Source organism: Stegastes partitus, unplaced genomic scaffold, assembly GCF_000690725.1.
Source record: "Stegastes partitus isolate 25-593 unplaced genomic scaffold, Stegastes_partitus-1.0.2 Scaffold1548, whole genome shotgun sequence".
Classification (NCBI taxonomy): domain Eukaryota; kingdom Metazoa; phylum Chordata; class Actinopteri; family Pomacentridae; genus Stegastes; species Stegastes partitus.
In genome coordinates, this window is record NW_007579279.1 from 53,412 (window position 1) to 80,282 (window position 26,871).

The following is a 26,871-nucleotide window of genomic DNA, read 5'->3' on the forward strand; positions in this document are numbered from 1 at the left end:
TGAAGGCAGCGTCAAGGCATGCACCTTCTTTTTTGATTTTATCTTGCAGAGATAAAGTTTTAGGTAGAGAATGTAAGCAAAATGTGATAAGCTGGCTTAAAGGTCTACAGCAACATAAATCATTTGCTGTGCTTCAAATTAAGTCTCACAAGGTTCCACAACTGCATCAACTGGCTTGTATTTCTGTCTTAAATTCTGCAGACCACACTGTCACCATCTTGTGGTCAGTTTTAGATAAAAAAAGACTGGAAAAAAAGGAGAACTAGACTCACAGATCATGACATGCACAGAGAGTCAACAGCTTGCATTGCCACCAGCAAGACTTTCTTTAATAGTGATGATCAAAGTGAGAAGTGTGACATGGCCACCATCACTCTGAGTAAAGAAAAGAAACATGGTGGAACAATGAAAAGATAAAACAAAGCACTTTTTTTTTTGTTTTTTTGTTGAAACCTTCTCTTCCTTCTACACAAACTTGTAAAAGCAACTTGAGAACTGAATTCACAACGCCAGAGCGATCCACAAACAATACATCTTTTTTTTTTTCTTCTTTTTTTTTCAGGTAGGCGACATGACAGCACAACATGGTCAAAATGGTTCAGGGGTACCCTTTTCCCAACACAACACATTCACAGAATCCTTCCTGGTAGAAAATATAGGAAACCAACTGAACATGTTGGGAAATATCAAAGAAGTGCCACTCAGAAAAAAAAGTCTGTATCAAATAAATAAACGTGTGAATAACACAATCAGTCCAACTGACCATCTGCTGCTTCGTCGTGATCAGCCCAGAACCTTGTAAACACAACACCATCTGAATATGTTCTAATGACAAAAAAAATAACAGCACTCTTCTGCAAACGTTACGCTAGCTACATCGATCAAAGTATGGATGGAAACTGAACATCAACACTTGGCACTTAAGAACTGAAATGAAATTAACAAAGAAAACATTCCTCAGTAAGTTAATGTACATCGTTGTAAACAACAAAATGCCAGCTAGACGGCATGATAATAGACAATCAGTTTGGTTGGTGTTTGGCATACCAAGACTGTGCCACTATGAAATGACTTGTACCATGTCCAGTGTTAAGTTTTCCCTTTAAGTCTGCAATAACGTGGTCAATTAGCTGCAACGAGACTGAATGTGTCTGATGTGACACTTTAATTGTTTTAGCCTTTGAATACTGACTTTGTGAGAGATCTTTAACTCGTACAAACGAAAAAAACCAAAAAAACAGAACTCGAGAGAGAACAACAGCTTTGAAGTTGATGCTTTTAGATCCCAGGATTTGCAAAGTATGTGGTTTCTGCATCTCAAAAAGAGAAACTGCAAGGCACTGTAAAAATCTGCAAATAATGGTAACGACCAGTTACCTCGACATCATTAAATCCGGTGAACAATATGGCCTAACGGGTTCTAATTTGGTCCAGAAGGGAGAGGAAAAGGTGTCTGCAGCAAACGAGTGAGCGTCGATGTAATGTTTTGGCAGTGCCAGGTCCAATCTAGCAGTAGTATTCTTAAGGACAAAACTACGTCTGCTTCGTCCATGTACTGGTAATCCTGGAGAATCCACTGGTCCAGCATTAGGAGACTAAATTGTGTTGGAATATCTGAGGAACACAGCAAAAAGTTTACCTGTTCAATATCACTATTTTAGAAGAAATGTACATCGTTGTAACTGAACTGAAACATTACAAAACAAACAATCACTGATTTAAGTTAATGCTGATACCAAAACATGAACAGTAGTACATTCATGTATCTCTCACGGGGGCATTACTTTACAGGTGAGCTTCTAATTCACATCTGAACTGAAAACATGCCTCATATAAACCATCATGAATAGCCAATTGTTTTCTTAAAATTAAAAGCCTGGGTGTCAGCTTACTACAGAAGAAAAATATGGCTATAAGGAAGGAGGGGGTTTAGACTGTACACCAAAAGAAGACTGACATGACAGCGATGCACGATGGCTCTTCGGTAGACATGTGGCCAACCAGTTCTGTGTTCCTTTCTCCCCCTTCAAACAGATCACGCTGTCTGATGGCTAAATCCCAAAACTCAAAACAACAAACTAAAGAAATCCTATTGTACACAACCCCCTCGAAATAATAGTTCTCATAATAGAACCGAAATGAACGAAAAAACGACAAACGAATATGTATGAAGGGGGGGTTGTGTGCACTGTGTGTGGTACGTTAGAGTGCAAAAAAAAAAAAAAACAGTCAGGGGCTAGTAAACTCAGAAACAACCCAAACCGGAAATGAGAGCAAAATAACGAAAGAGGGAAAAAGTTCAGTCTGACAAAAGCGTCGATGTCAGAGTCACTTTTTGAGGGGCTGGTAGACTGAGGCGTTGGGGTCCAGGGAGGAGGGACTATTGTCCATGAACTTGGAGGAGTAGTGTGGGGTGACGGGGCTGAGGTTGCTGCCGTCTGACGAGTAGGACAGGCTGGGCATCACCGCCATCACCTCCGCTATCTTCTGCTTCAGCTCCGCGATCTCCTGCTCCCTCTGGTGGATCTGGCCTGGGGTGAGACGAAGGAGACAAAGATGTTCATGTACACGTAGCAAAAATGGTGATANAAACTGTAAGTGTAAAAGGAACAGCTGCTGCCTCCATGTGGTTTCTTATCAGGTTCTGTGTGGTGCCGGCTGGCCCTGACCCTGCAGCACTGTTTACAGATATTTCCTCAGAGAAAGGAAGGAGGGGTAAGCGAAGGCAAGAGCAGAAAAACATCACCATTACCTAGAAATTCATCTTCCTAGCATTTAGCTCCTCTGGGATGTGGAGCATACCGCATGCTCATGCAGGCACATGTTCACACATCCACTATAAATACAGGGAAGACGGCACGCTGTTAAGTCAGACGAGCAAGAAGGTTGATAGAGTCAGTGATGTGTTGAAGCTGATAAAAAAAAAAGATTCTTTGCAGAGCTGAGATTCATTGTACAACAACTTACAGCATTTACAAAAAAAAAAAAAACAACAAAAAAGAAATCACTGTGTAAAAATCTGTGTTCAAAAAAAGGTCTGACATAGTTTTAAACTGTGACGTGAACAATGTAAGGATGCCAATGATTCATTTTCTTGAAAAATAAATTCCAGCCTAACACATACAAGATGTCCTCCTGCACACTATTGTGGGTGTGCATTGGAACAAGTCTACAGCATGTGGATCCGTCAGGCTGTGCTTCGGCTCAGTGGTGTTTTTAGCTAATTGCTAACATCAGCGTGCAAACACACCCACAGTGACAGCACGGACACATTAGTTATCTTTACAATATTCCTTATCTTAGATGAACGTGATAGAATATTTGCTAATCAGCACTAAATAAATACAGAGCTGAAGCTGATGGGAATGTCACTGGTGTTGCTGATATTTGGACATATTAGACAAATTAAACAATTAGTAGCAGCAGGATCAACCCAAGTGTTTAGAAATTTATCCTGAAAGGAGCATGAGCATCTGAACCACAGTTCATGGTGATACACAAACAGCTGTATAAATATTTCCCTTAAAACAATAAGTGCAAGCATCATGGTGGTCCGATGTTCAGTATTTTGCCGATCATTAGTATCATTTTTTTTTAAACAGGTTTCCAGTGAAATAAACTTATAAATGCACGACTTTGACTCTGATGCAGCCTCTCTCTCGCTCTATCTGTAGCCATTATGTGATCTCAAGTAAAGTCTCACCCACATCACTATCTGATCGGTTATTTGTCATAAGTAACGGCCAGTCGACACTGAAGTGGACATAGAAATAAATCAATAAACAAAGACATTCCAGCAAAATTCTGTCTCGGAGTTTGTGTTATCCTAAATTTTGTCTCCGTGAATTTCTGCCAATGTACATCGGTTCCAAATACCCTTGATTATAACATTGGTATCAGCTCTGCAAAAAAACACATCTGTTGACTCCTACTAAATGATTACAAACGAACATCAAGTTAATCTAGAAATGTTTCTCACAATAAGCCAACTACTACCAGCTGACGGCTCTACGTAAAAAGAAAGGTGACGTGTAAATTCCTTGGGGTTCGTCGTCTTGGAAAGATTCATATCTGAACAAAAGTTTCAGGATGATCCACCCAACAGCTATTTAGATGTTTCAGCCTGGATCAAACGTTGCCAGTCACAGGGCTGAGCTGTTAGTGTGGCTAAATCGAAAGTTTTAAACTCTGAATAATCTCGGGCTGAACTGAATTTATAGTTTTCACGACAAATAAAGTTTTACTTCTGCACTTTTTTTTGATAAAGTTTTGGAGAAGGACAAATGAATATAAAAAAAGGGCCTAGTAATGGTTGCACAAATTTATAGGATTAGAGAGGAAGAGTCGTTTGAAACAATTTGTTGAAAGGTTACTGGTTCAATCTAGTGTCTGGCTATTGGTTTTCATTATGGCTGTAAGTGGTGATTTGTTATTGTGAAAAAACAATTTGTGTATCCTTCAGCATCTCTTGCCAGCACTTAACACCACAAAGACAAAAAGTTTAAAATTTAGGAAATAATAATATAACAGTTTAAAAAAAGAAAGTAATATTTTGTGACCTTGCACCACTAAAGAATTCTTAAAAATTACAACAGCATTTAAAACACAAAACTTTCCATTTAAACTCCAAAAGGCGCCTTTCAAACAACTCTTTAAGTGAAAGAGGTTTCATTGCAGGATTTACAAACTGCTCTCACACCGAATGGATAGCATCAAATCTTTAATAAAGTGCCGGCATCGGTTTTCAATTTTCCTCTATCCTGAGAAAACAGCAACAGCGCAGGTACCAGGCGCAGCTCAGCCTGAGAATGTGGAGGGTTCGGGATCAGAGGTCAGCAGCAACAACTACACGTGAAAGGAAACAGCTGTGTATATGTGTGAACTGAGACCGAGTAAAACCAGGTGACCCCCTACTTAACATACAAAGCAAACTCACCAGCTGTTAGTGTTAAGAGATTAATTACTGGTTGTAAAACAATCACGGAGTTTTCTGGTGGTAGCATAAGTGGAGGGTCCTAAAAGACAAAGTTAGAGAGAAGAGGACGTTTAAAAGAAGCCTCAGTTCTTCTGCTCTGAAGTCATCCATTACATCCAACACTGATGGATGAGCATCCATTTAATGTATCTCAGCGCAAAAAAAAAAGTCTTCATTAACACTGGGACATCTTCCACAACACATGTTGATCCAAAAAGGTCCAACTGTCAGGCAGTTCACGTCCCGTTTGATTTGTGTGTCTACACCAAACACTGGATCACTGGGGAAACCACCAACTGTGGTCCTACAACTTAGGACCCCTCCAGCACTCCATGCCAAATGATCTTTTTCTTTTACAACTCAACCTCTCACTTTTTTTTTTTTCTAAATTCCACTGATTAGCTTCTCCACACCGAAGTTAATCTGAGTTGATGTGAGGGATTCTGCTAAAGCAGAAAAATGTAAACACGTTTGTGAAAACATGTTGGTCTGGAAGTTTCTGCAGAAGCAAAGTTAAACAAGCATTTCAGAGGCCTTTCACCCCAAGTTCACTTATCAGCCTGTAGACTTGATGTGCCAGAAAACTCAAAGAAGAGCAACAGTGCAAAATGCAGCAACTGCAGCAAAAGAGAATACTTGTTCATAAAGTGAGTTAGTTTTTTGGTTCAACCACAGTCTCGTTGCAATTACAGAAGTGATGCCTTTGTGTGTTTGTGTTTTTAAATTTTACGAGAGCAAATTATGCCAGACTTGTGGACTTGCTCCTCCTCTCGTTGGCAGAGTTTATTCAGCTCTTTGCCCGTCTCTTCTGACAACCAGACGAACCACAAACCCCCAAACCACAGCTCTAAAATCTTACACATATTTAACTCATCTAGTCGACAGTTTCTCTCACATTGTGTGAGCCAGTATGCTCATATAGTTTAGTATTGGAAGGACCCTGCCCGACATGCAGGAATCTAGAGATGCTTTCATTCAGTTAATCTCTCTTTGTTATAATAATCACATCCTGCATGAAACTGCAACCCTCGACTGTACTTACATTAAGCTAAGACCTACAACATGATGCATTTTCCTTATAACTCCAGCTTTATGATTCCAGCGGTTCGACAGAGTAAGACTGTCAGTAGACTTGGCCACACATCTTTTTATATCAGTCCTCTCAGTGTAAGCTACCCTAAAAACTGGGCTGCAGCTGACAATTACTTTCACCGTTGAGTAATTTGTGGATTATTTTCTTTATTTGCTAAATTGGCTGTTTGGTTTATAAAACGTCGATCAGTGTTTTCAAAAGCCAAGACGACGTCCTCAAAAAAATATTCAGTTTACGGCCATAGAGGAGGAAAGAAAGAATTTAAACTTCATAAACCGGAATTGAAAAGCCAGTTTATCAACATAGTTAGTGATTGAATTATTAGTTGACAACTAATCGATTAATCAGCTGTTTCCCAGATAACCTTTCAGCCTCTGAATCTGACCAGCGGGAGTCTCACACGTCAACAAACAGAGGTGCCGTCATCTGAGCTGTCCAGTTCAGACGCCACCTGCTACATCTGTGACTGCAGAAAAGCACATAAATCTGTTCTGGTAACATTTCACTGTTTCTCACAGAAGTTCCACTGTAGCCAACGGAGCAACTGATTGCTTAAAATGTCAATGAAATACAGCAAGGACAGTGGAGCAGGAAGACTGATGGTGGACACAGAAGAAGAAAAAGCCTCGTCCACAAGCACACTCCGAGTAAGACAAGACCTAACTGAACAGCATGTCCCCTGCTTTTGTAACTACTTCTTTTTGGGGTAGAATTATTCCCAGCAATGATTTGCCACACTAAGCGTCACTGTGTGTTGGTGTGCGGTCATGTGCTTCGATTTGAGGAGGCTCCTAGAAAAAGGCTCTTTGCCACAGACAAGCACCCTCAGGCTGGTCCTCAACACTGGCAGCGTGCCGCCGTAGGTCGTCTAGGGCGACCATGCCAGGACATTAAGAGCAATAAAGTGGATGAGGCCTTTGCCATTTAAAAGAAAAGAAAAAAAAAAAGGCAGAACCCATGGTGGCTGAAAAGGTGCCTCCTCAAGATGAGTGGCTAAGCCTATAGAGCCTCATTCATGGCAATATGTGCAAAATGGTACAAGGCTCTAGTGGTCCTCAGGTGCCCCAGGCCTGCTGCTGGTTTTCTGTCTAGCCAAATTCACCTAATGCAATCAGTCCCTGAGTCCATGGAAATGTAGGCCGATCCCGCCTTGGTCCCTTCGGGTGAGACCTGGAAGTCTGGCATGGATGATATGGGTCAGCGCTGGTGAGGAATGTGAGCCCTGCAGCCAGGAGAAGACCTGGTAATCTATACTACAATACACCACTTCTATAACAAGTGGGTCAGAAGCTGCATTTACAGGAAGCTGTTAATTCCACCAATAATCAGAGTAAGAACCCCGTAAGAGTCAAAAAGCTTCATGCAATCACCTCAGGTGGAACAAACCAACTCAGACAGCGAGAACTTCTTTTAAAATAGAGGGTGCAGCCGTCCTCAGATTTATTCATGCCTTCCAATTAAAGAAGAAGAAAAAACTCACTGAAATATGTTTGACAAAAGTAATAATAAATACAAATTTAATGAAAATCAGGACATTGATTTTGAATTGTGGTTCAACAGAAATACAAAAAAAACCCAAACAAAAAAGAAAAAACAGGCAAACAAGCATGATGGGACCCATAAACTAATATTTAGTTGAACAACCCTTTGAGCCAATCACTGCAATCAAGTGTTTTCTGTAACTCTCAATCAGACTTCTTCAACAGGTATTTTCATTTTGGCCCACTGCTCATCAGCAAAGTGCTCTAATTTGTCCGGGACAGTTTTGTTTTTTTTTAATTATTCTTTTCAACCACAACTCAAAAGCAATATCTTATTTCACTAAATTATAATTTAGCAAATTTTTATGTATTGTTACTTTTTTCAGTTTCTAGTTATTTGAGTGGCTATTGTGAATTTTGCCTTTTCTTTAACAGAAGGGTACGAATACATCTGAGGACGACTGCAGGTATATTCTGACAAGTGTTGCTTTGCACTCAACACTGTGGATATAGGAATTGTACTTTTACTGTGCAGCATTTACACAGCGACACGTCATAAAACGAATACACTTCATGCAACAGTCATGCCCTGTGAATATTTTTGAGGAAACTGTCTGTTGGATGGATTACAATCAGAAGCAACTGCAGCCACTGACAGCTGTGCAGAAGTAACTACATTAACATCTGAGCCCCTTCCATTAACGCGCTAATGTGCCGCAAAGATGTGTATCTCGGATTCCTGAGGCGCTGCCACTTTTCCAGGTGAGCGCTAAGGTTACAATAATGGGAGTACATCAGCGCTATCCACCCTGTATTTTCTAATCCCCCTATAGATTTGACAATGGCCTTTCTGGAATTTAAAATAGACCGGCTTGAATTAGAGCCAACGGGGGCCGTGCACTGACTGACCCGCAGCATTCCTGGCTTGTCCTCTTGGTTACAGGCAGGGAGAGCTTTCAGGCTTTCTAAGCCACCCGGTCATTCCCCTCCACAACTTTACAGCCAGGATCAAGTGAGATTTAGCTTACAAAGTGGCCCTTGAGTCCCACAATAGGCACCGGAGCGGTCTTAAAAGAGTTTCATGTTAATGTTGCTGTGTGGGCAAGCTCCTGCCCTGCTAAAGTGCCCTTGAGCAAGCAACAAAGGGGGAAAAAAAAAGAAAAAATCACAGTAAGTTGTGACCCTGACCTCTGCACTTCCTCTGGTGGTGTTGGTGGAAGGAGGGCGGTGGGCTGAGATTATCCACAAATCCAAAATACAGCAGCAGCAACGAGTCAAATAACAAGAAAGTTATTGTCCTGAGCACAGCAGTAAAACCCTGTGAAAATACTATTACTGTAATCTTACATTTTCACGTGAGTACAGTGAAAACATTTAGAATATTTTCCAATTATAACTCCTGATATTAACAGATGTAGTTGACTTATTGTTATTTTTTTTTGTTTTGTTGTTGTTGTTGGTTGTTTTCCTGAAACTGGATAAACCGCATTACAAACAGTTAGTAAACCTCCAAAAGCAGAAATAGCAACATTTCCACCCAAAAAAAACAATGTCGCATTTTTAGGTTGCACTTTAGTAACCTCTGGGAACGCAAACGCACCGCTGCCTACGAAAGTTAAAAAAAGATGTCAAACTCCATGTTTTGTTTTTTTCTCACTTTGTTGTGACAGTCGACGGCTAACATTTAATTTTTTGCTTTTGAGACGAAAAGTTGAGTAAAGTTAGCTCACAGATGTGATAATTAGCCCGTAGTTGTGGTAAAGCGGCGAGCAAAAAGTCAACTTTAAGCTAACGGTGATAGAAAAACAATTAATCAAATCTCTCCGCTTTTCCTCTTCGGCTAACTTCTATTTCTTACTTCTGTGTCTGCCGGCGGTCCACGACTGTTTCGCCATACTCGGGCTCCGGATGATTGCTCTCCCGGCCGACTTGAGGGCATCCATGTCGGTGTTTGAAAGTGCGGAGAGTCGCTGAAGTTTTGCGGCGGCGGCTCCTCCGGCAGAGTGTTTGTTGACCGGACTGCTGATGGGAAGATGGACTGGTGCTGCCTTCCAGTGCAGTCAGACATCCCGCTATTTACGTGCCGCACGGGGAAGTAGTGCTGCGTTTGAGTCACATGGGACATTACGCGATATGAGAAAAAAAATATATATGAACATGGTTGTTTACTCTTTAAACCTGAAGCACTTTCCGGACGTTTTTTTTTCTGCTCCTGTTATATTTTTGCTCACTATGTCCTCTTTTTTTATTTTTATTTTTATTTTTACTGTAATATGAAGTCCTGCACTTCCACTGAAACAACACAACCATGGCTACTTATGATGCTATAAACACACAAAAAGGGAACAAAAAAAAATATAACTGAATTTCTCTGATTATTTATTTTACATAAACTTGGGAGGGGATACTTTTAGTTGTTCTCAAAATTATTCATACCCTTCCATTAAAGAAAAGGCAAAATTCATAATAGTCACTTGAAGAAGTCGAAACTGTAAAAAGTAATTATACATAAAAATTTGCTAAATTATAATTTAAGGAAATAATATATTGCTTTTGAATTGTGGTTGAAAAGAATAATTAAGAAAAAAACAAGAAACTAAACTGTCCCGGACAAATTAGAGCACTTTCCTGATGAGCCGTGGGTCACAATTAAAACACCTGTCAACAGGTGCAGAAGTTTGATTGAGAGTTACAGAAAACACTTGATTGCAGTGATTGGCTCAAAGGGTTGCTCAACTAAATATCAGTTTACGGGTCCCATCATGCTTGTTTGCTTGTTTTTTTTTATATTTCTGTTGAACCACAATTCAAAAGCAATGTCATGTTTTCCTTTTTTTTTTTTTTTTTTTTTAGTTATTAGTACTTTTATCAATATGTGCAACTGATGTTATCAATAGTACTGGAGAACTAATATACTAGCTATACATACATTAGGCAAATTTAAATTTTTACAATATCTACAAACTATCTTCATGCTAGTCAGCTGGAGAAAGGCATTTCCTCATGCTGAGTGTATCTTCATACAACTTGCTCCTCTGTACACCTTTTCTTGAGCCATTTTTTCAGTTTCACTTTGCTGTTAATCCCCATTGTTATCTCCTCTCTATGGTAACATGCAGTTCACCTAAACACTTTCACATTTTTTACACTGAGGAGCATTTATTTTTTAATTGGACATGTAGAATAAAATCATTTTGATAACAAATGTAAGTTGTTTTTTTTCTTTCTTTCTTTCTTTCTTTTTTGGCACATTCAAGTTGAAAATCCAGCAATTCTCTCTGTTTCTACAATTCCTGACTTTTGATGTCGTGTCTATCAACTAACAATGTGCTTTTCAAACCCGCTGGCAGGTTTTGGGGTTCAGAGGATTCATCAGAGCTGAATTTGTTGCTTTTGTAGCTGCTCACTGACATTTAGGTTGTAGTGGCTAAAAAAAAAAAAAAAGTTAGCACCAACTTCAAAAAAAGCCTTTTCATATTTGAATCTGTATTGCTATTTGTTTTCTCATTTCAGACGGTTAAACATTTTGTAAATAGGTCAGGTTTTGCATTATCTCCCTGAGCAGGCAAAGAGCTGAACATATTTACCGAACATGTATGTCAGTTCATTGCCACATACGCATACATAAAACCTACAGGACAAACCAGCTCTGTGGCCTCATGCCTTCTTTAAAAAAGAAAAAAAAAAAGGGTTATTTTGTTTGCCCTTTAGCAACTAAATGCAACCTGCGTGTGTAATTTCTGACTAGAAAACAGGCATTTCCATGAAGCATGTGAAGGCAGCGTCAAGGCATGCACCTTCTTTTTTGATTTTATCTTGCAGAGATAAAGTTTTAGGTAGAGAATGTAAGCAAAATGTGATAAGCTGGCTTAAAGGTCTACAGCAACATAAATCATTTGCTGTGCTTCAAATTAAGTCTCACAAGGTTCCACAACTGCATCAACTGGCTTGTATTTCTGTCTTAAATTCTGCAGACCACACTGTCACCATCTTGTGGTCAGTTTTAGATAAAAAAAGACTGGAAAAAAAGGAGAACTAGACTCACAGATCATGACATGCACAGAGAGTCAACAGCTTGCATTGCCACCAGCAAGACTTTCTTTAATAGTGATGATCAAAGTGAGAAGTGTGACATGGCCACCATCACTCTGAGTAAAGAAAAGAAACATGGTGGAACAATGAAAAGATAAAACAAAGCACTTTTTTTTTTGTTTTTTTGTTGAAACCTTCTCTTCCTTCTACACAAACTTGTAAAAGCAACTTGAGAACTGAATTCACAACGCCAGAGCGATCCACAAACAATACATCTTTTTTTTTTTCTTCTTTTTTTTTCAGGTAGGCGACATGACAGCACAACATGGTCAAAATGGTTCAGGGGTACCCTTTTCCCAACACAACACATTCACAGAATCCTTCCTGGTAGAAAATATAGGAAACCAACTGAACATGTTGGGAAATATCAAAGAAGTGCCACTCAGAAAAAAAAGTCTGTATCAAATAAATAAACGTGTGAATAACACAATCAGTCCAACTGACCATCTGCTGCTTCGTCGTGATCAGCCCAGAACCTTGTAAACACAACACCATCTGAATATGTTCTAATGACAAAAAAAATAACAGCACTCTTCTGCAAACGTTACGCTAGCTACATCGATCAAAGTATGGATGGAAACTGAACATCAACACTTGGCACTTAAGAACTGAAATGAAATTAACAAAGAAAACATTCCTCAGTAAGTTAATGTACATCGTTGTAAACAACAAAATGCCAGCTAGACGGCATGATAATAGACAATCAGTTTGGTTGGTGTTTGGCATACCAAGACTGTGCCACTATGAAATGACTTGTACCATGTCCAGTGTTAAGTTTTCCCTTTAAGTCTGCAATAACGTGGTCAATTAGCTGCAACGAGACTGAATGTGTCTGATGTGACACTTTAATTGTTTTAGCCTTTGAATACTGACTTTGTGAGAGATCTTTAACTCGTACAAACGAAAAAAACCAAAAAAACAGAACTCGAGAGAGAACAACAGCTTTGAAGTTGATGCTTTTAGATCCCAGGATTTGCAAAGTATGTGGTTTCTGCATCTCAAAAAGAGAAACTGCAAGGCACTGTAAAAATCTGCAAATAATGGTAACGACCAGTTACCTCGACATCATTAAATCCGGTGAACAATATGGCCTAACGGGTTCTAATTTGGTCCAGAAGGGAGAGGAAAAGGTGTCTGCAGCAAACGAGTGAGCGTCGATGTAATGTTTTGGCAGTGCCAGGTCCAATCTAGCAGTAGTATTCTTAAGGACAAAACTACGTCTGCTTCGTCCATGTACTGGTAATCCTGGAGAATCCACTGGTCCAGCATTAGGAGACTAAATTGTATTGGAATATCTGAGGAACACAGCAAAAAGTTTACCTGTTCAATATCACTATTTTAGAAGAAATGTACATCGTTGTAACTGAACTGAAACATTACAAAACAAACAATCACTGATTTAAGTTAATGCTGATACCAAAACATGAACAGTAGTACATTCATGTATCTCTCACGGGGGCATTACTTTACAGGTGAGCTTCTAATTCACATCTGAACTGAAAACATGCCTCATATAAACCATCATGAATAGCCAATTGTTTTCTTAAAATTAAAAGCCTGGGTGTCAGCTTACTACAGAAGAAAAATATGGCTATAAGGAAGGAGAGGGGGGCGTTTAGACTGTACACCAAAAGAAGACTGACATGACAGCGATGCACGATGGCTCTTCGGTAGACATGTGGCCAACCAATTCTGTGTTCCTTTCTCCCCCTTCAAACAGATCACGCTGTCTGATGGCTAAATCCCAAAACTCAAAACAACAAACTAAAGAAATCCTATTGTACACAACCCCCTCGAAATAATAGTTCTCATAATAGAACCGAAATGAACGAAAAAACGACAAACGAATATGTATGAAGGGGGGTTGTGTGCACTGTGTGTGGTACGTTAGAGTGCAAAAAAAAAAAAAAACAGTCAGGGGCTAGTAAACTCAGAAACAACCCAAACCGGAAATGAGAGCAAAATAACGAAAGAGGGAAAAAGTTCAGTCTGACAAAAGCGTCGATGTCAGAGTCACTTTTTGAGGGGCTGGTAGACTGAGGCGTTGGGGTCCAGGGAGGAGGGACTATTGTCCATGAACTTGGAGGAGTAGTGTGGGGTGACGGGGCTGAGGTTGCTGCCGTCTGACGAGTAGGACAGGCTGGGCATCACCGCCATCACCTCCGCTATCTTCTGCTTCAGCTCGGCGATCTCCTGCTCCCTCTGGTGGATCTGGCCTGGGGTGAGACGAAGGAGACAAAGATGTTCATGTACACGTAGCAAAAATGGTGATATTTCAATACGTTTGGGCCTTTGGTTTACACATAAACGAAGCTACAAGTCACCAAAAACAATCATATCTGAAAACTCCAGCCACAGTGGAGATTTGGAGAAACTCTGTCTTTATGCATGTAGACAGGAGGAGGTTGAGTTTGACGTCACAGTGTGCAACGAAAGCGCCATCAGTGTCATATGTGTGCGACCCATGTTTACAGTTTGGCTACTGTGATAGAAATGGATGCTGTTAAGAAGCTTACTTTGACTTGGACATATACTTGGATTGACATGTTTCCCACTCAATATTTTCAAGTACTTTACTTGTTTTGTACTCTAACACCACATTTAAGAGTAGCTCCACTTCTCTGTCGGTCCGAACAAACGACCCTCGCGCCACTCATTATCACTGAAGTAACAGGAAGTAATTTGTGCCATTCGTTGCTGTATTTTGTCCAGGATTCTGATTGGCTGGCATGGCTTATGTTTCTCATTACTGTGCCCCCTGTAGATTTGGCATTGTCATAGCAGCTCCTGCAGGTTTGTGTAAACGAAGACTTTTTTGAAAACGTAGATCCGTTTTTGTAAATACCCGGCTATGTGTAAACCTAAATCTCTGACAGCTCTACAGGGGTTTTTCTATTGCTGAGATGATTTCTGACCTCTATGTGAAGCAGTGTAGAGAGAAAACATGCCTGTGTGACTGCTGTCAGGTGTTAGGGAGAAAGTTCCCTATCAGTGCATATTTAAACTCAAATTAAATTAGGGCGGCAGACATTTTTGTTCCAGTATCGACATTACAAAGTCACATTGCAGTAAAGGCAAAGTCAAACTTTTGCTGCTTGATACAAAAATGTACATGTTTCTCATTTTCAAATTTCAGAGTTCTTTATATCCCAGATTATAAAAAAACAAACAAACCCTAAACTATGTTATTTCAAAGAGGTTTTGGATGTTCAAAGGAAAATGACTCAGGAACAGGAGATGAAAAACCTAAAGGGAAGATTTGGTTGCAAAAACAGAATGCATGGAAATGTTTTGGCAACGGAAAAGAATGAAGTTGCCTCAAACAAATGTGCTTTGTTGGCAGTGTCAAAGGCAACGGGACTGATCTGTGTGACCATCTAAAGCTGGCACCACAACGCTCAGAACTGTTTCATCAGAAATAACAGGTTTCTGTCAAATGAGGTAACACGGACTCATTGCCCTCAGTGTACTTGGAGGTGATCATGCGTGCTGTCATGTCAACCCCTCCAAAGGCTCGTTCTCAGATAAGAAAACCCCCGTCACATAACAGATCTTTCCCAGAGCTGACACTCCGACAAGTCATAGCAGGGAGAGCGCACAAGTGTAATTAATAACATAAAGTAAGGACCACATTCCATTTGTGCTCTCAGTGACTCTCTGGGACATTTACTGGAGCTGATCCATCATTAAAGGGGATTAGTTTCACCTGGGCCTCTCCTGCTATGACAAGTCAAAACGTCTGCTGGCAAAATTACAAGACGAGAAGAAGAAGTGTAGTTCGCTTGATGCAGAGTCAGTGCTTGACAGCAACAAGCAAATAAGTGGGTGTAATGCGCTACGGCACCGAATGCTACATGACATTTACTTAAGCAGCAATTGTGAAATCAACCTTATCCTCTAATACTATTACTACGCACACACTTCTCTGCAGTGGTTTCATGTGCTGCATTGTCTGAGTGTGTGAAGAGTGAGGTAACCGAGGTGAGATCAGAAGATGCATAGTTAATACTGAAGCTTTACACTATGTTCACCAGTTATTGGCCTGGCTGATCATCGATTTGGTCTCAAAAATTTCATGATGTAAATAAATTAATTTTAAAATGTGCTACTTTGGCTATGATGCAGCCACTTCTCTCTATCTGGAGTCACCAGTCTGTGACGCGACGGCGCGCCCAGAGCACTATTTAATATGTCACATGCCACTAAAAGCCTATCAGCAATGAAGTAGAATTAATAAAAAGCTCTCATTTAATTAAACACGTTGAAAATATAACTAAACAAGGGCATTTCAACTAAGTTTCGTCTTGGAATTTGTATTATTCTAAATTTTTACATCGCACTTTTAATTGGTATTGCAAATATATGTCAGTCTTGATCCAAATATCGATTATCTGTTGCCTTGACAAGTAGTAATTGGAATCAAAAACCTCTAATTTTTGAGTTGCCCAAGACTAAACTTGCCCACTATTCTAACATGACCAAGTAACCACTTAAAAGAAAACTAATATTTGCTATAATAAAAATAGCAAAAGCCACTATCATAAATCCATCCATCCATTATCTATACACCGCTTAATCCTCACTAGGATCGTGGGGGGGCTGGAGCCTATCCCAGCCGACTTAGGGCGAAGGCAGGGGACCACTATCATAAATGTGTCATATATTTTAAAAACATTAACTGGGAAAAACAACTTTTGAAATTGACATTTGACTGTCGCAGCTATTTTAATTTGTTATAATTTTAGACAAAAAAAGCAAACTAAACAGAAGACATGTGAACCACACTGAAATCATTTGAATGTGGCGTTCGTTTTGTCGCCTTTTTAAATCGCTTATCACTTCATCACACAGAGAGACAATCTCAACTTCAATTTGCTATCTTCTCCAACAGCCCTCTAGTCATTTTGGTAGGATTTCATCTTCTATTTAAAATGATTTTTGTGCTTTATTCAAGAGCTTGGACTCGAAAAGAATGATTTAAAAAACTTGGATGTTTTAAGAGCGTCTAATAGTAATAAGAGTAAGTTTCTGCATGCCTGCAGCTGCCATCTACCTTGTGCTATCTCTAGCTGCCTCTTGGCGTCCCCCAGTGCAGAGAAGAGGTCTAGTTTGATCCTGGTCTCAGCGCTGAGGCTGTTCTCCAGGTGCTGGGTCTTCTCCTGCATGGCTGACAGCGCTGACATCAACACCTCTGTGTCCTTCTCATTCTCTTTATATTTGCGCAGCTCCTTCGTGTGAAAAGAATGAAAGAGAAGCAGAAGGAAAAAAATGATACAGAGACGGTTACATCAGAACACGTTTCAGTTTCTGTGTGTATTTTACAGATGCTATTATATTTTCATTTTCAAACATGAGAGTGTGGCATTTGATGAAATCAGATACCAAGGGGGTCTCTTTGCTTAATTACATCAATTACCCAAAACTAAATGGCACATAATTTTGTTAAAAGGGATCACGTTTGTTGTTGTAATACAGCAGCAGGTTTTTTTTTTGTTTTCTTTTTTTAACTGAAGACAAATCTTACAAAGTTACATTCACAGCGCAGCAGCCTCACCTGACACTTGCCCTCCAGATCCCGAATCTGCTCCTCCTTAAGTTTCATGTCCATGCTGAGCTTCTTACACTCTGTCTCCAGCTCTCTGATACGACCACGCAGAGAATCAGTAGACTCCACTCTGTTGGACAGAGGAGAAATCAGCTTTTTCTGATAGTGGAAAAAGCAGAAATGGTCAAGATTGAACAGGCAGAAGAAACAAGGACCTGTACCGAGTTGCAGCTGCTAAAGCTACGGCTCTGGCAGCAGTGGCCTCCTCCATCTTCTTTCTCTTCCTCTCCTCAGCCAGCTGTTTTTCAACCAGAGCCCGAGCCTCCTGCTCAGCTTTTAGCCTCTTCTCCAGCTGAGAGATGGCCTGCTTATCCTTCTGCTTGGCCTGGACGGCACTGTGTAACCTAAAGTATAGAGAAGATGCTCCGATCAGCCACAACATTAAAATCATCTGCCGCTCAGGGGCACATATGTTTTAAACAATGTTTAGGTAGGTGGTACATATCAAAGTCACATCCACGTGATCACAGGATCCGAGGTTTCCCAGAAGATCATCACACTAACTTTGCAGGCTCGCTTTTTTTTTTTTTGCATTGTGCATCCTGCTGCTGTGTCTTCCCAGGTAAACAACACACACGCATCTGGCTGACCATATGGACACTGACTGATTTGCAGCTACACAGCCCCTTACACAGCAAGCTGACACCTTTCTGTCACAGCAGCATCAACGTTTTAAGCAGTTTGTGCTTCAGTGGCTCTTCTGTAGGATCAGACTACATAGATTATTCTTTGCTCCTGCGTGTATTAATGATCCTAAGGTGCACATAACCCTGTCAACCATTTTTGTTAGGCACTAACTTGTGCAAACTGGTAACACCCATAATACCCGTTGTTTTGGAGATGCTCTGACCTCGTCATCTATCCATCATAGTCTAGCTTTGGTCACTCATGTCTTTATACTGCATGTTTTCTGTTTCCATCACATCAACTTGAAGAACTGGCCGTACAGTTCTGCCCAGTATTTGCCATCACTTGACAGGTGCCAGTGTAACGTGATGGTCAGTGTGATCCACCTCACCTGTTAAAATGTTGTGGCTGATTTGAATATAGTCGTATGTGGCTCAAGGTCACACATCAGCTAAGAAATGTAGCATGAAGTATTTAGTTTACTTGTGGTGTAAAGTGACTCCTATTTCCTGGTGTGATTAGTTTGACACATACACACATTGACCAAACTAGGAGGTTCTTATTAAAGGACTCTGATGCTTTCCAAATCTGTCCCTTGTAAATGCCCTATTGTTTTGGTACGTTTGTGTTTCAGTAACTGAAGCAACATTGCTGTCAGAGTTTAAGTGACTATAACCTATCAAGTATAGCATATTCTAGGAGTACAAATGCACCCACTTGTTCTGCAGCAGCTCATTGTCCTGGCGCAGCTGGCCCAGCTCAGAGCGAAGGCTGCGGTCTTGGCTGCTCAGAGAGGAAAGCTGACTCCGCAGCTCTGACTCCAACTGCCTGTTGGCCTGAAGATCTGCCTTCAGACGCTTCACATCCTGCTCCAGCCTTTGAAAAGAGAGAACAACAACATTGGCAAACACCTTTCCTGTAAAAACTCCTGCTCTTCCAATACAGAAGGTGAAGGCACGATCGTTTTATCGATCTCGGTGTTGGAATATAAACTTCATTTTGCCTGTTTTTGTATACCGATCATGTAAATTCAATAGAGAGCGAGACACCATGTATGATTATTAACATGGTATTGGCCAGTAACCCTCACAGTGACACCGATGCTGGATGTTAACATGAATTGCATCAACAAGGTTGTGTAGTATCTACGAATGGCAGTGGTGACATCACAACAGCGTGCCTCTTACCGCACTAGAGCGTCTGGCTTGCCCAGCTGGTTATTGGGGATGCCGTTCTCCACCGGATCCTTCTGTCCCTTCCCTGCCCCCTTCTGCTTCTTCTCATTCTTATTGGTCGAGGACCCCGGCGGCACGCTGCCGTTTGCAGAACTGTGATTCCGCGGAGATGAGTTGCTGTTGCCTCCACCTCCGCTGGCGTTTTTGAAGTTCTTCGTCGTCCCCCCCATTTCCTCTTTAGAAGTAGTGTGTGTGTTAGTATCGCTGTGTGTATTTTCTCCTGCCAGGTCGTTATTCAGTCTCTTTGCCCCGGTGTAGTTCTCAATATACTCTGCCTCCTGTAGTTTGGAGTCCAGTGCGTGTATAATACTGTTGTTATTGATCCCAATTGTGTTTTGTTTTTTGCCTTCGCGCTCTTTTGCAGTACTGTCCTTCCCTTTTTCCCGGTACTCCAGTTCTGGTAGCGGGACTGAGGTGCTTTTCTTTCCAGGAGGTGCTCCGTTTTGGGATACTACTGTAGGTTCCACCTCTGAGATCCCTTTAGCTAAAGCAGCTGAATGAAAGCAAGTGTATTGTGCGTTAGAAGACAAATAATATCACACTGGAAGATTTCACATATTTGGCCATAAACAGAGACTGAACGATGACCTTGATTGACTGACACAAAACACAGACAGTATCTGACAAGATCTGTAAACCGCCTCAGGGCAGCAAGAGGCTGCAAAACCCTTTTGTACTTTCTATTAACAAAAAAAATGTTAGAAAAACTAATCTTAGGGTGCTTTCATACTTAACCTGTTTGGTAGGATCAAATCTGGTGTTTTTTTTTTTTTGGTTGATTCAGGTTGTTTAAGCAGCTGTCACTGGAATTCTAGTGTCTAAAAATCTGTGTCAAGCTGAAAGTACAGTGTGGTCTCGGCCTGAATCTAGGCTGGTTTGTGGTTTAGAAGTAAAGATGAGCAATCATGCCATTCTGTGACAGCAGATACACAATCTTAGCACGAGTTCAAAAGATAAACTTGTGAGCTTTCGAATAAACAGTGTGCGTAAACAGCTTGTAGCCATATTCACGTCAGCACATGAGTGCAGCGATTGTTTTTTGGTACAGTTACGAAAACAGTGAAAAGGAGTTATAAAAGGTTTGTGCTGAGCCTCTGCCATAATTCATGTATTTTAGCATTTTAACAATGTCATGTAGTGACATGTAGTGGCACCATAACTCAGCAGTTGCGTTAGGGTTGAAATTAATCAATAAGTCAATAAAAAACTGACCTTGAACTATTCACATAATGAATCATTTGATTTTAAGGAAGTGTTTTACAAAAATTAAGAACTGTTTCAACTTTAAACATGAGGATTTGATGCCTTTCCTTTCTATGTGAATAAAAAAAATGGCAGACACACACAAGGTTCAGTAAAATGCAGGATGTCACGCTGTCAATCACACCATTTAATTTACACATACGCACGCATGTCAACCGTTTCACACGCCCACCTGCATCACCCAATGAAAAAATTCCTAGGAAACCGATAGGATCTATAAATGGCAGTAAAATTAATTAGATACTGACACACACACAAAAAAAACCTGTGTTCAACTGTGTCATCGCACTGGCAAAGAATGAAGAATACGCACGCTGCATAGTTTGTGTGACACATCAAGGTGGAAGCATCTGTTGTGTATGATGCAAAGTCACATTTGAAACTGAAACTACACCAGAGGAATAAATGTCAGCCACAGATGATGATGTTTGTGTGTCCCAAAAACCCGATGCCCCGACAAATGTGGTGAGGACTGAAGTTATTCTTTTGAAACTTCATAGCACAACACAATCTGCTGCTGACTCTAGCTACAACATGACTGAACTTTTACCGTGCATTGTTTTCTTTGTTTTTTTTTAACAATAAGATTTTATGATCATGTTGATAAGTTACTGAAATAGGGTGAAATCTGTATAACGTACAGCATTCTGTATAAGGTGGCATGTTTGCAAACGGGTCTGAATGCTCCTGATAATGAATGAAAATCCTGTCAGGCCATAAGGCTTCATGTCTACAGCTCTTGGTTAACTTGTAAAGGTGAGTGCTTTAAGTTGACGGTAGGGATGCACAATATATTGCCAACCACATCGCTACCTGCCGATATTAGTGTTTTTTCTGATGTATCGTTACCGGTCCGATGAACAAATGTAGCTGATGTGAAAAACCGATGATTGTCTAACATTTGCACCTTCGTCTCTACATTTGATATTGCTGCTATTTCACAGATGTTTTTACTGAAATGGTCCTGAACTTGAACTCTAAATATTAAAATATGTTTTACTTTTGTGACGTGATAAAGAAGACTATGTGGTCTAATATGGTATGGGCTTCTTTTGAATAGATTTCACCTTCTCACAGTGCTCACTTAAACTCATTTTTCGGTGTGAACAAAACTTGAATTTCGGTAATATCGGTTATCGGCGATGTCAGAAATCTTAATATTGGATATCGGTATTGGTCGGTGTTTATTTTTTTGATTTATCTACACAAAAATGACACGTGTGAAAGCACCCTTTAAATAAAAAGAGATACTAATGCACATTTAACCTCATTATGTGTGCAGTGAGTTGGTTCATGTACCCAGTAAATGCACATTCCAGTACAAGTCTTGCAATATTTACATCTCACACTACTGACATCCGTGTCATCCTGTCCATGAGTGTCTTGACCTTAGTTTTGCAGCTATTAGTGCTTGTTGATTCTGCAGAATGTTTGTTGTGCTTTCATTCTTTTCTTGTGGGAATGTGTTTCATGCAATCTTACAACTCACCCTCTTCCGCCTCCCGCTCTTGCCTCTGTAGCATCTGTTGCTCTGGCGGTAAAGCCTGCTGTAGAAGCTGCATGTAGAACTCGTTCTCCTTTTGTACTTCCTTCTGTTTCCTCAGTCGCATCTTGTAGCTAACGTAGCTCTTGAAGCCAAAGCCCAGAGTCACCACTGGATAGCCGATACTGGAGAGCGGGGAGAACACAGACAGTAAACATATTGGGATTTGCTTTGTGCTAACATTTTTAAAGCCTCTACTACAGTTCAGTATTCACTGTGTAATAGATTTAAAACACGAGATAGACCGTTAACACACAAAGAAACCATTAAAGTGTAACTTTCAAACAAGGAGGACAGCATAAATTGGTAAAACTATACATGCAACAGTATCGCCCGGTCATGTCAGTCGAACCACAGTGTGCATGATGAGCAAACACAGCACACAAGGATCAATGGGCAGCATTATCAACCCCTAAGAGTTTCAATCTGCTTAAGTTGAATAAAATTGAATTACAGCATCAGTCAGTAAATTGCAACGTTTGCAGTTTGCCAATTGTGTTGTTTTAAATTGCAATTTAAATTCAAAATCAATTTATTGCTCATCCATGTTGCATGTGAACCCTTATTTTTAAGAAATTGCATGAAAAACTCATTTTTAATCATGGATAGTCACTATTTGAAAACAAAACAAACAAACAAACAAAAACAACGACTGATTTTTACCAATGAGCTGCGAATGGGCGACACAGGTCCACATGAAAGTTCTTCAGATCTTTGAACCGTATGGCAGCTTCGATGTACACAAACAGGATCCACAGTGATACAGTGGGTAGACAGACTCCTCTCTCTGCGTGAAAGTAGGAGACAAGAAAAAACAAAAATAAAATCAGCACACTTGGAGCTATGAATTTCTTGTGCACAAAGTCTTTGAGGTGAGTATGGCTGTTTGACTGCTGGGGGAGGGGGAATCCACAGAAAACTGGGGCTAACCTGTGTGCCAGACATACTGGACCCATACGTAGGTGCTGGCAGCAAAAAACAGCCATTGGACGGGGATGAAAAGGAGGCATATAATGTCTGATGTAAACGCCACACATACGAAGAAAACAGAAAACGCCTAGGTGCAGGAGAAAAGAGACACACAATTAAATAATCAATCTTTGCTCCTCCGCACCATTTTCAGTGCGACTTAATACAAGATGGAAGGCGAGAAGGGGCGCAGGGGAAATACAAACAGACTCTTACCAGCCCCTGATATCTGAAGGAGTCGTAGACGCTTCGGATGAAAAGCCAGAAGGGCCACAGGTACTCAAACCTGAACTCCAGCACAAAGTCGGCCAGCAGAACTAACACCCACACCACCAGGAACTTCAGGTACAGGAACGTGCTGTGGAGAGGAGACAGCGTAAACTTGTTAAACACGGACACGTTAGAGGAGATAACGAGGAGCCACTAGACTGGGATTATGGTGGATTTAGATGGTTTAGCAACAAGCATCTGGACATCAGGTTTATGCAACAGTCTGTTATAATTAAGTATGATTCAAGCTATTATGTGTTTTGAGTCTGTATTTTTCCATGATTCCTATGGTTCTTATAATCAATTAAGATTCAAGTTATTATGTATTCTGAGTTTGTATTTTGTGCTGAGCTTATGTCCTTGAAGATAATGTGTCCGGTAAGAACCGGTTTGCACACTTGGAGACAGCAGAAATTCTTCTTTTCTATTAGATACGATTGCTACTTTAGCTACACGCCGTACCAACAACATCCACACATGTTGCTTACTAAATGTCAAGGACGTGGACAGAGCGCAGAAGAAGTATGCCTGTCCACGCCATTGGTAACTGGCCAATTAAACTCGGTAGCGCACAAGTCTTATCTATGTTCGGGGCAGGCCCAGCCCAAGAAGATATCTGGAACCGAAAAATCTCAGTTCAGCTGGACATGAGAGCACTCTCTGTCCCTCTGAATCCAGCGCTGTAAAACTTTACCTGTGACCTGAATAAACTGTTTAACCTGAGACCTGAACTTCTCTCCGACTATTCCTTGGAGCTGTTTCAACAAAAGAACTGGGTCTAACAAGTCTCATGTGTTTATAAGAAGCACGTTTAAATCCAGATTTTAAAGCAGATAAATGCACATTCCTCATGATATTATCTTACCTGTAATGTCAAAGACGCATATAAGACACACGTTTAAGACATCCAAACTAGTTTTGAGGGAGCAAGTATGTATATCAGGTCATGTCTGGACATGTTAGCTACTTAAAGCACAGCTGGTTCCCTTTCTCTGGCTTGCAGGAGAGAGGCTATTGTTTTTTTCATACATTTCTAATAACGTGTAGCTTTGCATGTTCGTGCACTTTGGTGGTAATTATTGCACTGGCTGGTTTAAATTTAGCCCAGTGGCAGACAAAGCACAGGTGAGAAGAAACCCCCATCGACGGACTTCAAAACGAGCGCCCCTGACATTGCTGCTGTCACGTCGAGCTCCAACAATGATTTTTTTTTTCCTCACAACTTCACGCTGTCTGTCTTTCTTTCTTTATTATTATTATTTTTTAGCAAATAATAATAATTAAAAATAAATAAAATAAATATCTGCCGAGTGTAATTTAGACGCAAACCCCGCACAGTAGCATTGACACCAGTCATTTACATTTGAACACAATTTCGGTACCTAGCTGCAGACGAACCGTGAACGAGATGCCCCACTAACGTTAACCCGGGCCTATAATTGTGACAATATACGGGCATGTTCATTCAGCTCCTCATGTAGCTCAAAACCAAAAGCGTGCCTAAATATGAATGTAGCAGCCCCGTCTTGACATATGCAGAGAGGCGCCATTGTTATACAATAACGTCCCTCCAGCCCCTTTTTTGTACCTGCTATATATACCCTCGGTGATTCGGTTCCGTTTTAACGGCCGTCGGAGTTTGCTGCAGTCCGCATTGCGCCGCTTCATCCTCCCCCTGTGGATTCACTTGAGATCTCGGTGCGGTAGCTGGAACTGGGAATGTCATTCGCTCATCCTAATATTCACACTTCTTCAATTATCCACCATTGTTGTTGTTTTATGCACATGAAACAAAGAAATAAATAAAAACAGTCCCGCGGAAGGCCCTCCCCTTTTCACGACACGCTGCGTTGCCTGGCGAGCGTCTGACGTCACGACGCGTCGACGCCGGACCAAACATGGCCGCCCCCTGCTAGCCAGACGCTTCTCTCGGTTTTAGAATTTAAAGATTCGTTTCTGGACGGTAAGTGTGACAATAACATGTTACAGTGGTTTTATTTAGTCTGTATCAGCATAGTTTGTTATGTTGACGCTACTTGGGCGTAAAACAACTGCCTGGGTGCCTTTCTTGACGTGGTAAATGTAGTCCATGCTTACTGAGCCACGTTTGTTTTGGGAGTCTTGTTCGAGATTTTTGCTTCCTCGGCAGAAATGTGTTTTATCTCAAGAGCTTTTAGCAATAAATCGAATATCTTAAAATTTCATTAAAGCACTAGATAGTAGCCACACGTATATTGCGGTGAGTTTTAAATAGCAAAAAGAAAAAACTTCAGCCGGTGTGAGAGTTTAACTGAAAATGTTGGTCGGAGGTGACTGCGTCGATGCCTGTTCAAAACACCGCAAAAGTCAATAAACCGTTTGCAGAATATGGTTATCGTGAGTATTAGCTTAATTTGTGTCACACAGACACGATGGTGGGATCTTGACACATTATGGGCTCAGTCTAGCCAAGCAGTCTGTAGATTTTAACCTAATAGTTTGATTTTAATCGTATTGAATTTGTTTTTGAGAAATTAAATAAAATGTGAGACACTGTGCTCTAGACAAAGTAAGGTAATCCCACTTTCTTTCTATGCTTAACCCATGTACCACAATATTACCACAGTAAAATAGTCTAATTTCTTACTCAGCTAAACTGTTTATTCTGTAGAGGTGTGCTCATGGCAGTAAAATAATATCCCATTGCTTTAAGTAAAAATATCTCATATTATTTTTGAAGGCTTTAACACATGGTTGGAATGCAGAAAAGGATTGATCCAGACCTATTTTTTAACTTTTTTTTTTTTTTAAACTTACGCAGACAGTTAGATCTCGGCACTTAAAACATCCAGGACGAGAGCCTTTGACACTCAGGCCTAAAAACGCCACTGATTCAGATTAAGATTAGTTTATTTGTCATATGCGGGTTAACACACAGTCAACTATGCAATGAAATGTTTTGGACGAGAAGAACCAATCAACTCAGTGTCGCAACAAAAGAAAAACTAAAAACACACTATTAAGACAATGAATTTGTTTACTTGTGCAGGGTACAGAGCTATAAATAAGAATGTAAACACTTGCAGGGTCTAAAGTACATGGTCTCACACATGGTTATTACTCTGATGAGAAGTTGATTTGTTCAGTCTACAAGTAACAAATACAGTTTAGTGTACGTTATTAAAACTCAGCCTGCGTGGAGATTGCGCTAAGCCGTGGCAAAGTGTGATAGTTTACTCTCACATTAATTTGTGACGCAGCCCTACCTGGCCTCAGTCTGCAAGTGAGAGACAGAAACAGCCTAAAGCCATTTTTAGATATAAGATACGAAGCATTGCTGCTTCATCAATCAATCATAGTGATGGCATACTGTCATTCAGAGATAAGTCACTTTTACGTTAATGTTCCTCAGGGCTTTGTTCTGACATTCCCGCAACAGTGACGGAGAGAGAGAGAGACCTCATTTAAAAATGAGGTCACCTAGTAATTTAATGTAATTTTGTCCACAGTTAACAGTAGACTGTTGTGTTGTTTACTTTAAAAATCTGCACTGGTGTGTCACTCACATGAGCGTCACCAGTTAATCAGAAAATCCCACTAAACTACAACACAGGACCCTAAAATGGAAGAGATGAAAACAGTCAAGCTTTAAATTTAGTTATTGTAGAAGTAGTTTAATGCTGTGGTTGCTGCTCGTGTTACATTTGCTGTTCCACTGAGCCTTTATTTTATTTAACAG

At 40.5% G+C, this 26,871-nt stretch overlaps 1 protein-coding gene across 1 annotated transcript; it reads right to left on the minus strand.

Annotated features, from left to right (window-relative positions):
* Positions 1-11,611: 11,611 nt before the first annotated feature.
* Positions 11,612-24,947, minus strand: LOC103371231 (macoilin-1-like). The gene is made up of 11 exons (XM_008300482.1): positions 24,742-24,947; positions 23,100-23,241; positions 22,845-22,971; positions 22,578-22,701; positions 21,861-22,039; positions 19,061-19,601; positions 18,591-18,749; positions 17,408-17,590; positions 17,196-17,316; positions 16,695-16,869; positions 11,612-13,857 (listed from the first exon to the last, which is right to left on the minus strand). The coding sequence occupies exons 1-11, from the start codon at positions 24,819-24,821 to the stop codon at positions 13,655-13,657; spliced, it is 2,034 nt and encodes a 677-aa protein (XP_008298704.1). The 5' UTR covers positions 24,822-24,947; the 3' UTR covers positions 11,612-13,654.
* Between the last annotated feature and the right edge of the window lie 1,924 nt (positions 24,948-26,871).